The following is a 13,400-nucleotide window of genomic DNA, read 5'->3' as shown; positions in this document are numbered from 1 at the left end:
TGGATCAAAGGATAATTTTCGTAGATATTTTTTACAGAGGACCTATCAAATACAAACTTGAAAGTTCAAGTTTAACGTTTTTTATTGGGACTAATTACAAAGCTGCCAATAAAAGCCCAACCTAATTTTTCAATCCGGCAAAAACTTGGAAATTTTTGAAGCCTATATAAATTATACATGACAACGTTGCGAATAGCTTCATCATCCAAGAATCAAAGCGAAGAAACTTGTAACATCTTTCAACCACATCAGCAACGTTTTCGTATAAACGCATGAATACCTTTTTTTTTAATCATACAATAAAAAAATTAATCACCAGCATGTACAATCACGTAATTCTGCCAACTCATCGAACTCATCGATTTATAATATCACCAGGAGGAAAACCAAATTTGAATTGAAAGGAGAGGTGAAAATATCAACAGTGTAGTGTAAATAAGATATATGTACCCGAAACGGTTCAGGACTGTTTTGGATGTGCCTTTTTTCTTGCCAGAAACATGAGAATTCGAGGAAAAAATGATCTCTTCTTTTTCTTTGCAGGCTTTGTTTCTGCGAATGAATCCACCGTAGAAAAGCTTTTATCTACATTTTCCTTGGGGCTTGTCGTAGAAGGAGCAGAAGCTGTGGCATCAGGTGTGGCGTCTAAATTTGATGGTTCGTTTTTCCCCTCAAAACTTGCCCTTGGACTGGTGATGGAGTTCGTTATTCCGAGGCCAGGATCGCCAGTCTTCCTTCTTTGTTCATGCTCCGCTCTCCATTTTCTTAACTCCTGTTCTACACCCAATTTCCCTTCCTTCGCCTTCTCAGCTCTCTCCAATGCAGTGTTTAGTGCTTCCTTTCTGGTAGCCATTTCCTTGCTTACTTCTTCCAGCTTTTCCAAGCTTTTTGACTCGGATTCCTTGGCTACATCAATCTGAGACAGTGCAGCTGCCACCCTGAGGTTGGCTTGTTCCTCTGCCTCGTGAGCGCACTTGCTAAGCTCATAGTACTCCTCTAGTGAAAGCGTAACTCCTGAGGGCGAGTCGGTGTTATTGGTATCTCTAGCTGATTCACTCTCTTGCAATGCCTTGATTGCTGCCAATGCCAATCTTTCTGAAGCCTTTGCAGCCTCGATTTCCTTCTGAGCAGCAAGCAATCTACTCTCCATGGTACTTGCTCCGGCCTTTGCTTGCTCTGCTTCTTCTTTTGTTTTGCGCAGCTCCTCGTGAGTCACCTGAGCCAGTGATTTGGCCTGATCGGCTTCTTGTGCTGCTTGCTGTAATTGTTTAGGCAGTTCCACAATCAATTCCCTAGCCTCTTTTTCCTTCATTTGGACTAAAGCTATTTCTGACCTGGTTCTTTCCACTTCAGCTTCAAGAGATGCAACTGCTATAGACGCCATTCCTTCTCTTTGCCTCAAGGTAGCTAGAGCAGATTTCTCTCTTTCAAGCTCTGTTTTTAATGAAGTTGCAGCCACTTTTAAGATGTTTATTTCAGAAGTTGCTTTCTCAATGTTGAGTTTCACTTCCTCGAGTTCCTGCTTCGCTGAAGCAACTGCTGCTTGTATATCTGTATGTTTTTTCCTTTCTGGATCCTCTGCATCTGGCTCCTCTTCCAATTTCGATTCCATATAAGCTGCTAATTCAGATTTTAAATCTATTAGCAAATTTGAGGCGGTGTCCAGTTTAGATTTCAGATCCTTCGTTGACACAATTTTCTGATTAAGACTCTGAAGCTCCTCTTCAGCCTGCTTCAATTCCTTCTCCCAGTTAAGAGAATCTTGCTCTCTGGCCATGGCTGCACCAATTCTTTGCTCCTCTGCCTCCAAATGAGAAGCATGTGCAGACTCTAACGCTTCCTTAGTGGCCATAAGCTCAATAGTTAGATCTTCCACTGCCTTCTCGACTTCCTTAGATGCAGAAACAGCATCTTCAGCTTTAATTACAGCTGCACCCTTTTCTGTGATCAAAGAAGCATACTCTTTACAAAGTGATTCCAACTCCTCTTTGACAGATTTAAGCTCTGAAACTGCAGCTATGTGCCTGGCTTTAGCAACCTCAAGCTGTGCCTTGGCTGCCACACTAGACTCTTCAGCAATGCCCTGCTCCATCTCTTCAACCCTGAGTTTTGCAAGCTCAGAGTCTTGCCTTGCTTGTTGCTCTTCTGTTTGTGCCCTTTCTAGATTAAGCTTTAGGTCTTCTATCAGTCGCTTAGTGCTATCCAGCTCCCATAGAACATGCTTTTTTTCCTCTTCAGCAGCCGCTGAGATTCTTCTGTACTCTGGAATCTCCTCGTTTACTTTCTCAAGTTCTTGCTCCACCAGTTTGCGTCTCTGTTTCATTTTAAAAAGAAATCTATAAGCTAAATTAGAAAATTAATTTGAATCTAGTCAGAGACGTGAAGAATATATTTGCACCTTGGGGGTAGAATGAATTTGATCATTTACATTAAACAAAGTGGGAAATAATGCCAATCAAGCACAATCAAGTTGAATGCGTTACAGAGAAGTGTCAATCTATTTAAAATATTTTTGAAGAAATTAGACAAGAAAGAGAAATATAAATGTGAAATGGTAGGACAAATACTTTGTCATGAGCATCATGAAAGGAAGCAAACACTTCACACTTTAAACTAAACTCACTGTCTCCAAATTACTACCATTGTGACTACTCACAACTAGACTCCAAAACTAACAAGTCCACAGTTGATAGCATACTTCAATTGCATCCTTACACTGGTGTTGCATTTTCTAAGTATGCTACTTTTACCAGCACTAATTAGATACATTAGATACTAAATGCAATAACAAATGAAAGACACTAGTGTCCTCTGCTCCTACGTGTATACTGACAAGCAAATTACCACCCTTTTAATGAGACTCTAGCAGCAAGAGATTAGGAAAACACAGGTGTCGTATCTGTTCAGTCAACAATAATAAAAATGGCTGACCCACCTCGATGCATGTAAAGGGGGTGCCACAACATTTAAACTGCGACAGGATCACAATTGTATGTAGTAAGATATACCTCAACTGTTTGGATTCGATGAGCTTTCCAATCAACAATCCCACCAAACTTAGAAACGGCTTCTTTAACAGATTCAAATGGTGCAGTTGTATCAATAAGGCCTCTGTTTATATCACCTTGCTTAACGTCTTTTGGAGAATCAACAGATTTAGTTTTTACATCAGAAACTCCCACGCCCTCTGCAAGTTCATCTAATTTTTCAACACCCTCATTCTTTATAACCGTTTCCTCAGAAGATAGAACAGATGGAATAATGGCGTCACTAATAGAAGCAGGGTCAGTATGGACTGAGGATTGTTCCTGAGGAAGTTTTTCAGACACACCTTCAACTGATTGAGTTCTGGGGTCTTCCATCAAGGTATTTGGATTATGTTCCTCTAATCTATCATCCAGAACTGTAGAACTCAGACCCGAATTATTGGATTCAATAAGTTCACCTTGCCTCGTATTTGCATAACTAGGAGCATCTTCTGTGGTTGATAATACAGAATTATCAACTGCTGGCGGTTGAGTTTCAGATTGCACAGTTCCATCAACTGGGCGTGCAGAGCATTCAATTTTACTTTCCAATTTTCCATTAGCAATAGAATTTGAGAGAACTTTGCTCTGGTCCATAATTCCATTGTTAACTAGATGGTCTGGATCCTCACCCTGCGAATGATTATCATCTTGGGAGAGTAACGGGGGTTGTGAAGAAGATGTCTGATCACCTAATTTCACATCTTCCATTGCACAGAGTTAAAAATAGTGCCACAAGGATCCTGTAGTTGAACTGAAACAATACGAGCACAAAGCACCCAAAATCGTAAGCTTTTAAATCCCGTTTTGTAAATTTAACAAGATAGGAACTTCACGGAGCTTCAGTCATAAGAAAAATGTATTCATGCAAATGATAAATCAGTGGAGTAGTAGTAGATTCACAAGCCATTAACAATGAACTTGGCACATCCAAAGGTCAATAACTGAAGTGAAAATGATTCTCAGCATTTTTAGTCCAGAATTATGTCATTGTTTGCACGTTTCATTTTGCACCATTTTCAAAATACTCAACGAGGTCTTTCAAACTAAAATAATGAATTCGTCGTATTTGATCAATTAATCAATCGGGAATGCAGCAATTCAGCTCTACTCAAATGCTCATGAAAAAATTTGACAAACAGCGAAACAGGTGCAGGTGGACTCTCCAGTAAAAAAATAAAGCACTTGATAGCAACTGGACTTTAGAGCAAAAATATTAATCGTAAATATTGTTACTGCTAGTGGTTGCACCTTTTAATCGACACTCAGTGAAGTTAAAAGGGAAACCATAGACGACAACATTAAAATGATTCATAAACTCATTATGCAGTCTCCAGTTTCACAATTAAAAACGTTTAATTCCTAAAGCAGTTCTATCAACAATTCAGCTAGACAGTTTCCATAGCTTTCATCACCAAGTGCTATCCTTTTGATCACTAATTCTGGTGTAGAACGAAAAAGAAAAGACAAAAGGAATCGGGAGAAAACTTTCCATTACTTCTTGTGGTTCACGATCACTAATATTCTCCATATATATCATAATTTTAGAAAAAAAACAATGATCTTTATATTGCCTATTCTAGCAAAAAGATCCATCGGAGCAAATAGTTAACCAGTTGTAAATATGGTATATTCCAAAATACCTATATCTACTGCTATGCAAGAGGTGGGATTTGACGTCAATTTTACCACTATTGGCATAAACCAAATATTTAAGGTTATTTCTTCAATTTTCTCTCCATTTTTCAGTTCAAGAGCTTAAGAGTAGCTGCTTTAATGCAATCCATGAGATAAAAGGTTTGTTCAGAAGACCGTCTAATTCCTTGAATAGATCAATTTATCCCGTCTAATTATTTCCACTACATTAATGTATTTCCTCGAAGTCGCAGTAAACACTCCTGGTACCAAAAAAGATTGCGACACAATAATAATTTTGTTTTAAGTAGATCATTTGCAAAAAGTTCCTAAACTTGATACCGTAAATACTATAAGCAGTTAGCTAAAAATACAGCTGAAGAAACCTGGAAAATAATTCACGTTAATCGTTGATCTACATATTAATTACACCGTAAAAACATCTTCCGCTTTCGATAACAATAGAACAGAGATTGTAATTCCCCGGCTGCTACTGCCAGATTCCAGAAACGAAAGCAGAATAAAGAATCTCCAAGTTTCCAACTAACTCACAGTCCAATTGAATGACAACATAACGAAAGGCAAATTTCAACGTCATACTCCAATTAGTTAACAGCAGCTAATATCAATCACACCAATTAAGGAAATAAACATTCGAAAAGGCATTTAATGCGCCAAATCACACATCTCCTGCACAGCGGTAGAAACGAGGGAAACAGTGCATCGAAGATATCGAATACTAAACATAAAATCCACAGAATCAAAACCAGGTAAAAGCTCGAACCAAGTCATAGTTCCCGAACAAACGAAGCAGAATAGAAGCAACAAAATCCACAGAATCAAAACAAACAAGAAAAGAAATAGAGAGAGAGAGAAGCATACCGGGAGAAAGCAGAGGAGGAAGAAGAAGAGAAGTCAAAAGGGAGGCGGTAATGGAGAATAATGATCACCGGAAAATGGGAAAACAAAAAAGAAAAGGAAAAAAAGAAACAAGTATAATAATTAATGGCAAAATTAGAAAACAGATTTTTATTTTTTTTTTATAAATATAAACGAAGGAGAAAAAGGAAAAGGAAAGGTGGAAGTTTAGGAAGCTAAAATTAGGATGAGAAAAAGAGGGGTCCGGTATGCGTCCGTGGGGCCCACTTTTTGCCACACACCATCATCCATCTGTCTCCCTTTTCTAAAATTAAAAATAAAAAGAAAAATCTTCTTTTCTTTTACCTGCTTTTTGAATCTGTGGAAGTGATTTTGTGTAAAATTGTGACGGAGGAATCCAAGACAACGGTGGTTGGAACTTCAACTGTTAAGTTTTATTTTTTAGAAAAAATTAAGTTTTTTTTTTTTATGCGACTTAGATAAGACTAATAATAATAATTAATCAGTGTCTAATTAAGGATAATATTTTTTTAATTGACACCAAATAGTACGCGAGTGCGATGCTCGTGTATCCCATTAAAAGTCGCCGCCGATTCCACGGGAGGGGTTGGCCGGCGGTGGGTGACGTCATGGAGCCTAGTTTCTTTTCCATTTTTTTAGTAGAGGAAAAGACCGTTTTTTCCGGGGCAAATTGAAGAATATCCGGTGATAATGGAGAAGGGCCGGGGGGATCTGACCAGTAGGGGGAGGCCACGTCACGAGTGGGAAATGCATGCTGCTGTGTAGAACAATTACAGTAGTGCTGAGCTGAGCGGCAGAGTGGTGGGTGGGGCCCACTAACGGTGACGAGTCACCGGCCGTATGTGTCAATGGGACCGGTCGGATGGAGCCGTGGAAATTGGGGTTTCAGATCGGGACAAATCGCAAAGGTTGCAAATCAATTATTGCCTTATAAATATTAAATATAAATAGTTTCACTCTGTAATGAGTAAAAAGAATATATACTTTAAAACTATTCTGAAATTGGAATTGGAATTAGAGGATAATTGTTATTTATATTCTCTATCAACATTTAAAATAAACAAATAATGTGAAGGTCGTGAAAAGTAGAAGAAATAAATTAATATGAAAAGAAAGTAGTGAGACACACTAAAGAGAATAAAATGCTAACTCCAGAAGTAAACATGGCATACACATAATATAAGAAAGGAGACAAAATGGAAGTTGAACAAATTTTCCATGTGAACATATGGAAAAGACAGCAAAATGGGTTGCTGCATTTTTGGTACTAAAAATGTACAAGAAAGAGCAATCAGATTGAGATTGGTCTCTCCAGTACAGAGCTACATTTCAAAACAATGCCCAAATTCTGACACCAATTAAATTATGCTCTTTTTTCATCATAATTCATAACCCACATTCTTCTTCCTTGGTTCTTACACAATGTTTCAATCAAATGACATTCTTTAACTCCCTCTGCTCTGTAGGAGACATTATGGTCCACCAAAACAGCCGATCCTTGCACTTGCTTCAAGTATAAGCCCTGTTTGTTAGAGGCTACTAGAATAAGGAGACATTATTTGATGTAGCCTGTGTAATATAATTGTTTTGTCACTTTTATTCTTACTAAATGTGTGAAAGAGAAGAAAAAAGATGCAGTGTAATTGGTATTGGTTGCAATAATGGAGTGAGGACTTAATTGATAAGTGAAAGTTAGATCTTTACTGGGAGACATTAGTTTTTACCCTTAAACTTGGTATGATGTAATAATTTTTCCTCTATTTTTTAATTTCAATGCATTACATCATAAACTTAGATAAACATTACAATATTTATCTTAAACTTAATGTTATAATTTTTACTTTATGTTCAGTTTCGTTTTAACGAAATAGTATCATTATATGTCCCATGGAATTATAAAATATATTTCTAGTATAAAGTTGATGGTATTTCCAAAAATTATAATTAGAGCTTTTTTTTGTGAATTTTATCACAATTATTCCATTATTGTTTTTTGCATTGATCATACCTATTTTTGTACAGAACTTAATTTTGATTGACATTAGGGACTTTTGAAGATATTACATTACTTTATAAAAAATTCAAAAATTAAACAGAAGGTAAAAATTGTAAGTATAAAATTCAATTGGATGAAATTAGAAGTTTAAATGACAACAATTGATATGCGTGCAGGTAAATCTTTTTTCCTATTATTTGTTCGTAATAAATGAATAATAAAAAGTAAATTATTTGAGAATATTATATAATTAATTAATTAAGTTTTTTTTAGTATAAAACATTAGAGAGAGGATTCGACCTCACACCCTCTTGATTAGAAGGATATACCAATTACAGCTAATTATGCTGCTCACCTTGGCATTATATAATTAAATTTGATTGAACTTTTGTATACAGAAGTTATCCAACAATAACCAGTGTACGGATTCGGATCACGCAAATAGAATATATAAACTCAATTGGGCAGATGAAGATCAAAATAAAATCAAGGACATCATTTATTTTATCTCTAAATAAATATTACATTTTAACATGAAGAAACAATTAAATTTACCGTAACCCAACTTAAGCTTTTGAGTTGAACAGTAAATAAATTTTGAAGGTAAAATGTCTTTTTGGTGGAGAAAAAAAAATTAAATGTTCATTTATTGAGAAACTCGAATATTGCAATAAACAGTCAAATTTATCCCCTTTCCACATGAATACCCCCCTCCGTTTAGTATTGTATTTTGGCTACGTATGAGCAAAATGGGACTTGCATCTTAGGGATTGGTAACCATTTCACAGGCTCAATTACATTAATTCTGATCTACAAAAGAACACTAAGTCGAACAGATGGTCTATACAGACGTAAGATCAAACTCAACACATATGAGAAATCCAGCCGCAACATTTTCACTAACCTTCTCGACCTAAAAGAGAAGACGTTAGCTTCTCCAGTCTCAAAATTATCTCTGGATCAGATCCGTTGTCATGTCTAATGGGGAAGAAAAAAGACCATCAGTGTTTATTATTCCTCTTCTATGGGGTGAAGATCAATTATAATAGAATTCCAATGTTTTCTAACCTCAGTTGGCTGAATCAGTGCTCCATGCTCCATTCTTCTCGTGCATTCTGTTGGCCGAGTCCACAGCCTATGTCATGCTTTGCCCACTTCTTGAATGTGTTGAGAGTGGCTTTTGCCAGGTGGAATGAAAATTAGATCTTCCCAGGCAGAATTCTTCTCATTCAACTGCAATTGATTAAGAAAACAACGATGAAGTTCAATTTCTATATTTAAAGATGGATGGATGCTGCTAGTTGAGATCAAGAAACCTTACCTCCATTTTCTTTAGAACATCTTCCAAACTACCCACCTGTCGTATTACAATTTGGGTTAAAAGAAGGGAATAAGCAATAAATTTGTGGACTTACTGAAACAAATATTTCATTTTCAGACAGAAACATGCAAAAGATCATACACGGTTTTGCACTCGCAGGATAATATTTTCAGATTCTGGCCTGTACTTATCAACATCATTATTTCCCAACAGGCTGTTTACATTTCATAAATTTTTGGGGCAAGAAACTGCTTTAAACTGCAATGTAAACTATATGGTGAAAAATAACAAAACCAATCTTTTATGCAACAAAGAGTTAGCATATCTGACGAGTAGCATAATTGTTACTTCTAAAGTGTAAAAAGCAATAGTGTACCAAAACGCACAGAAGGAAAAAACACCACATCATGGGGAGCGCTGAACTGAGAACCCATTCAATGAGCACCCATTCAATGAGTAAAGTGTACAAGAGAAAAAGGTAGATACCATACCATAATATGTTGAGAAGTTCCTAATCCTCTAGATGCCTTAGAGACCTTCAACAGTTCCCTTTCTATATCTTCCTATATTTCCAATAAAAAACGAGTATTAGAGGGAGGTGAGGTCATAACCACCTTATCAAAGAGCATTCTAAATAGTTTGATGTATCCATGGTTTCTCAGAAATTATACAGACCTTTGCAAAGTATATAGGACAATAACGCTTGTTTTTCTTTTTCACGATCAGAAGATCAGACTGTAAAAAAATAGATATATTATTACAAGAGTTGAGAAAGTAAAGCAACCTAGGACAAACAAGGAACTCCATATACAGATAAGCTTCTTCATATTAAATGTCCAAAGTACATGAGCAGGATATGAGAAGTATCAACCCAATTATAATCATGCTTACAATATGAAGCAGGCACGAAGACAATCATGATTCAGAGCTGCTTACGCTCTACATTAAAAAAATTTGGAAAACGTCCAATGCTCCAATTTATGAGTCCTATCTTTTTGGAGTTTTCACGACGCAAATTTTTCCCATTGCTAAAACCATTTAATTTACCTGAAACACAGGAACTCCATCAAAACTGCTTCTGGTATCCGAAGCTTTGAGCTATAAGTAAAGAGAAACAATTATGAGCCAATTTTCATATGTCAACAGAAAATAGCATATGTACAAAATGCTTGAGATTGTTAGTAAATGTTTTTTAACATGTGCAATGACTATAACATCTCAAATTATCAAAATTGAAATACCAATGCATCTCTCAAGATTTATGCTAGATAGATAGATATATGGGCACATGGAGTTTGAACTCAAAACTCCAAAGTCATTACCTTTCTAACTTTCCTTCTTGACTACACCACACCTATAGTAGTTAGTACCTAACCAGTATCAACCTAGCATCTCTTATCAAAATCTTGCTATTTCTATAAAAGTTGAAATCTAGAAACCAAATGAGTGAATATAAAATATGGCATAGAAGGTGATACTCTACTCTCTAACACAAACCACTGTCTGAGAGCCTTGAGAAATGACAAGATCAAAAGAAACTTGCCTCCAATGCATTCTTTATCTGAACAGGATCCGGCAAAAACCGGAATGCAATACCTTCTACTTTCAACATATAAACCTGTAAATCATTAAAAATGAGCAAAAATTACAAATAAAGCTATTGAAGTGAAAAATTAAGAGTGAATGATGAGGTACATAGTAAACAAAATAGGCAAAAGAAAAATCAGACTGTATCTCAAAGTGTTCTCATATAATCCACACTAAGAAACATCCAAATTCATGAGTCTCACAGACGAAATTTTTCACCAGTCAGATCACAATAAAACAGATACATCTTGTGTCCCAACCCATCCGTCAGGAGAATAAACTAGAAAATTTAGTTATCTACCACCCACACTATAACCTTCACTATTGAATTCCACTTCGTGGTTGTGACATTGGGAAAAAAACAACAAAAAAATAAATGATAAGAATTTGGTACTTAAAGTAACCGAGATGCAAGAAAAGTACCTGGTCAAGGGTAATTGGGACAACCTTCGCATTACTTCTTAATTCTCTTTTTCTTGACCGGGCCTGCAATTCACTATAATGGATATCATATTGTAACAAAAATATCAGAACTCTCAAAAGTTACGGACGAAACATCAGATTTTAACCGACTAAACATAATATAAAACTTACTCCCAAGATAATTTCACACACCATTCAACACAAATTCCACTAAGAAAAAAAGCATAAAATTGATTTCGACAAGTTTTTCCTACCCTTCTTCCCTATTACTTCAACATTCGTGAATGCCAGAAAAACAGGGGCAAAATATACCTGAGCCAAAAAGGTCTCGGCATCTTCCTTGCGGAAGCATAGTAAGCCTATTGACTTAACTCCATTGGGATCGGAAACGAGCACGAACTCGTTGTTTGAATTGCTAACAGTGTAGACCGCCGTGCCGACGAGGGACTTAGCCACTTGGTCCGAGCTTAGAGTGGCAGCCAAGGCATTCGTGTGCTGCGTAAGGGACGCGAACGCTGGTGTGGGGAGGAATCGCCAATTTGCCTCCGCCGGCCATCTTCTGGCAAGGGTTCCGGCAAAGCGCTTGGTATCTTCGAGACGATTCGAAAACTCGGCACCGAGTCGGATACAGTGATTGTGAATGAAAGAGGAAATGGATAGCAGAGGGTTCGCGTGCGGGTAGGGTTTTGGGGTCTCCATAGCCACGAGAAACCCCCGATTCTTCCGTGGCTTCGGGTTTTTATTATGTCCAAAATTTATGGGCTTTTTACAACAAAAATATTGACCTAAAATCAAATATAAATTGGACTTGATCCTTAAATTCTTGTTTTTGTTAATGTCAAAAATATTATTTATTGTGTTCGATGCCAGATTTTGGATGAGGTGATATCTCAATGCAGAAATATCAATAACAAAAGGTGAAATTACATCAATGTTTCCAAGACGTAATAATAGGGGGAATTCCGTGAAACCAAGAACACGAAGACGAAGAGCCCAAAGAGCGCTTAGCAAGCAAATCAACAAGGCGGTTGCAACGGCAAGGAACATACATGAATTGAACGAACTCAAAATTTGTCGCTAGAAGCTTGATGTCGTGAGTCCACACCCCTTCAGGACCAAGAAAGGGTGATTTAGGAGAGAAATTGCTTCTAGAGAATCCGATTCCACAAGTAACCGAGAGCAACTCGTCGAGAGAGCCCCACGAATCCCTTCAAGGATGACACACGATGAACTTTTTATCTATTGAATTTATTTGTAAATAAATATTGTACCTATGTGGTGGGTGCTTGGTCACATCGACACTTAAACTTTAGTTAATACTTAGTCTGAACTAGTATCAAGCTAAGCTTGATTAGAGGCATATGATATCTTAGATCATCCATACTTAGTGGATCTTTTGTTAGATGTTAGATCTCCGACCAACAGAAATGATATTATATCGTATATCGGTAGATATTTCATTAACATAATCTTCATATGTATCAGAGTTGAGCTAAGCTCTGTCTTAGATACATTTGGCTAGTTCCTCCTCGTCCTCGACATGTACAAGTCAATTTTCCCCATAATATAGATCTAATTCAAAATTTTCGCTCTATGTTTTGATTCTCATATTTCATATTTATTATAGTTTAGTTTTCTTGGTTTTCAAGTACTCTCACTTAGTCTATAAATTTTAGGTAAGCATTTAATTTTAGTTTTTGTTGTTTATTGTATAACAAAAGTTTAACAAGCAAGTATTTATGTGACTTTATATCTATTTAAATAAGTACTGTGCTAAGTATCACATCTCATAATGAGTTTGAATTTAAATTAAATAAGTAATAAAGTAACTAATATATATACAAAATTGAAATATTAAAACAAAATCTTTCAAATTTTATGGAGGAAAGTAAATACGATTTTTGATCACGCACAATGTTGCTATCCTATGGGACGAGAATAATGGGTCTCATGTGTATGAAGTTAAAATCTGTTATTTTATTTTTTAACTGAATAAAAAGTAGTAGGAAAAACAATTCTTCACGTGTAATATTTTTACCATTAATTGAATAAATGTAACGTGTGTTTCAAAAAAATATTAAAACTTTTCTTTTTAACAAATGGGAGCATAATCCGGACTTTTATTATTGTATTTGAGTTTGGGATTTATTTTGATTTTATTATTTTTGTAAAATTTTAAATCTATTAATATATATATATATATGAAAATACATATTTATACTATATTATGTAGGCAAAATGCCTCCATTATGTAGGCAAAATGCCTCCATTATTATATTGTCGTTGAATTACATAAAAAGTATGTATTGACTGCATTTTGTATATTACAATTATTTTTAAAAATTTGGATGTTTGAATAAACGACATGAATGATACATAACATTAAGAGTATAATACAAATGAAGTTTGTAAATTATTTAAACTTATATAAATAAATACATTTTTTAAAGATATAAATAAACACATGCATTTAATGCTATAATGCCGCGCGCGTATATATATATACACACGT

At 35.8% G+C, this 13,400-nt stretch overlaps 2 protein-coding genes across 2 annotated transcripts; both read right to left on the bottom strand.

Moving 5' to 3' along the window:
- Positions 1-212: 212 nt before the first annotated feature.
- LOC111008375 (protein WEAK CHLOROPLAST MOVEMENT UNDER BLUE LIGHT 1) lies at positions 213-5,702 on the bottom strand. The gene is made up of 3 exons (XM_022281056.2): positions 5,544-5,702; positions 3,009-3,780; positions 213-2,314 (listed from the first exon to the last, which is right to left on the bottom strand). Exons 2-3 carry the CDS (start codon positions 3,735-3,737, stop codon positions 461-463), a joined length of 2,583 nt encoding a protein of 860 aa, XP_022136748.1. The 5' UTR covers positions 3,738-3,780; positions 5,544-5,702; the 3' UTR covers positions 213-460.
- Positions 5,703-8,181: 2,479 nt separating this feature from the next.
- Positions 8,182-11,638, bottom strand: TIC22-IV (Tic22-like family protein). Its single transcript, XM_022286885.2, has 9 exons — positions 11,201-11,638; positions 10,889-10,951; positions 10,422-10,496; positions 9,926-9,976; positions 9,554-9,613; positions 9,370-9,441; positions 8,879-8,914; positions 8,626-8,790; positions 8,182-8,535 (listed from the first exon to the last, which is right to left on the bottom strand). The coding sequence occupies exons 1-8, from the start codon at positions 11,585-11,587 to the stop codon at positions 8,698-8,700; spliced, it is 837 nt and encodes a 278-aa protein (XP_022142577.1). The 5' UTR covers positions 11,588-11,638; the 3' UTR covers positions 8,182-8,535; positions 8,626-8,697.
- Positions 11,639-13,400: the final 1,762 nt, after the last annotated feature.

Source organism: Momordica charantia, assembly GCF_013281855.1.
Source record: "Momordica charantia cultivar OHB3-1 chromosome 11 unlocalized genomic scaffold, Mcharantia_2.0 BLBB01000011.1, whole genome shotgun sequence".
NCBI classification, from domain to species: domain Eukaryota; kingdom Viridiplantae; phylum Streptophyta; class Magnoliopsida; order Cucurbitales; family Cucurbitaceae; genus Momordica; species Momordica charantia.
Note: the sequence above shows the minus strand (reverse complement) of the source record. Positions and strands in the feature narration are given on the sequence as shown.

Excerpts from the sequence above, each read along its gene's own strand:
- LOC111008375 (XM_022281056.2), bottom strand. The coding sequence starts at position 3,737 with ATGGAAGATGTGAAATTAGGTGATCAGACATCTTCTTCACAACCCCCG. Across the intron at positions 2,315-3,008 it reads ATCGAATCCAAACAGTTGAG|AGACGCAAACTGGTGGAGCA; the intron begins GTATATCTTACT and ends AAAATGAAACAG.
- TIC22-IV (XM_022286885.2), bottom strand. The coding sequence starts at position 11,587 with ATGGAGACCCCAAAACCCTACCCGCACGCGAACCCTCTGCTATCCATT. Across the intron at positions 9,977-10,421 it reads AGATAAAGAATGCATTGGAG|CTCAAAGCTTCGGATACCAG; the intron begins GCAAGTTTCTTT and ends CTTTACTTATAG. Across the intron at positions 9,442-9,553 it reads GTCCTATATACTTTGCAAAG|GAAGATATAGAAAGGGAACT; the intron begins GTCTGTATAATT and ends TTGGAAATATAG.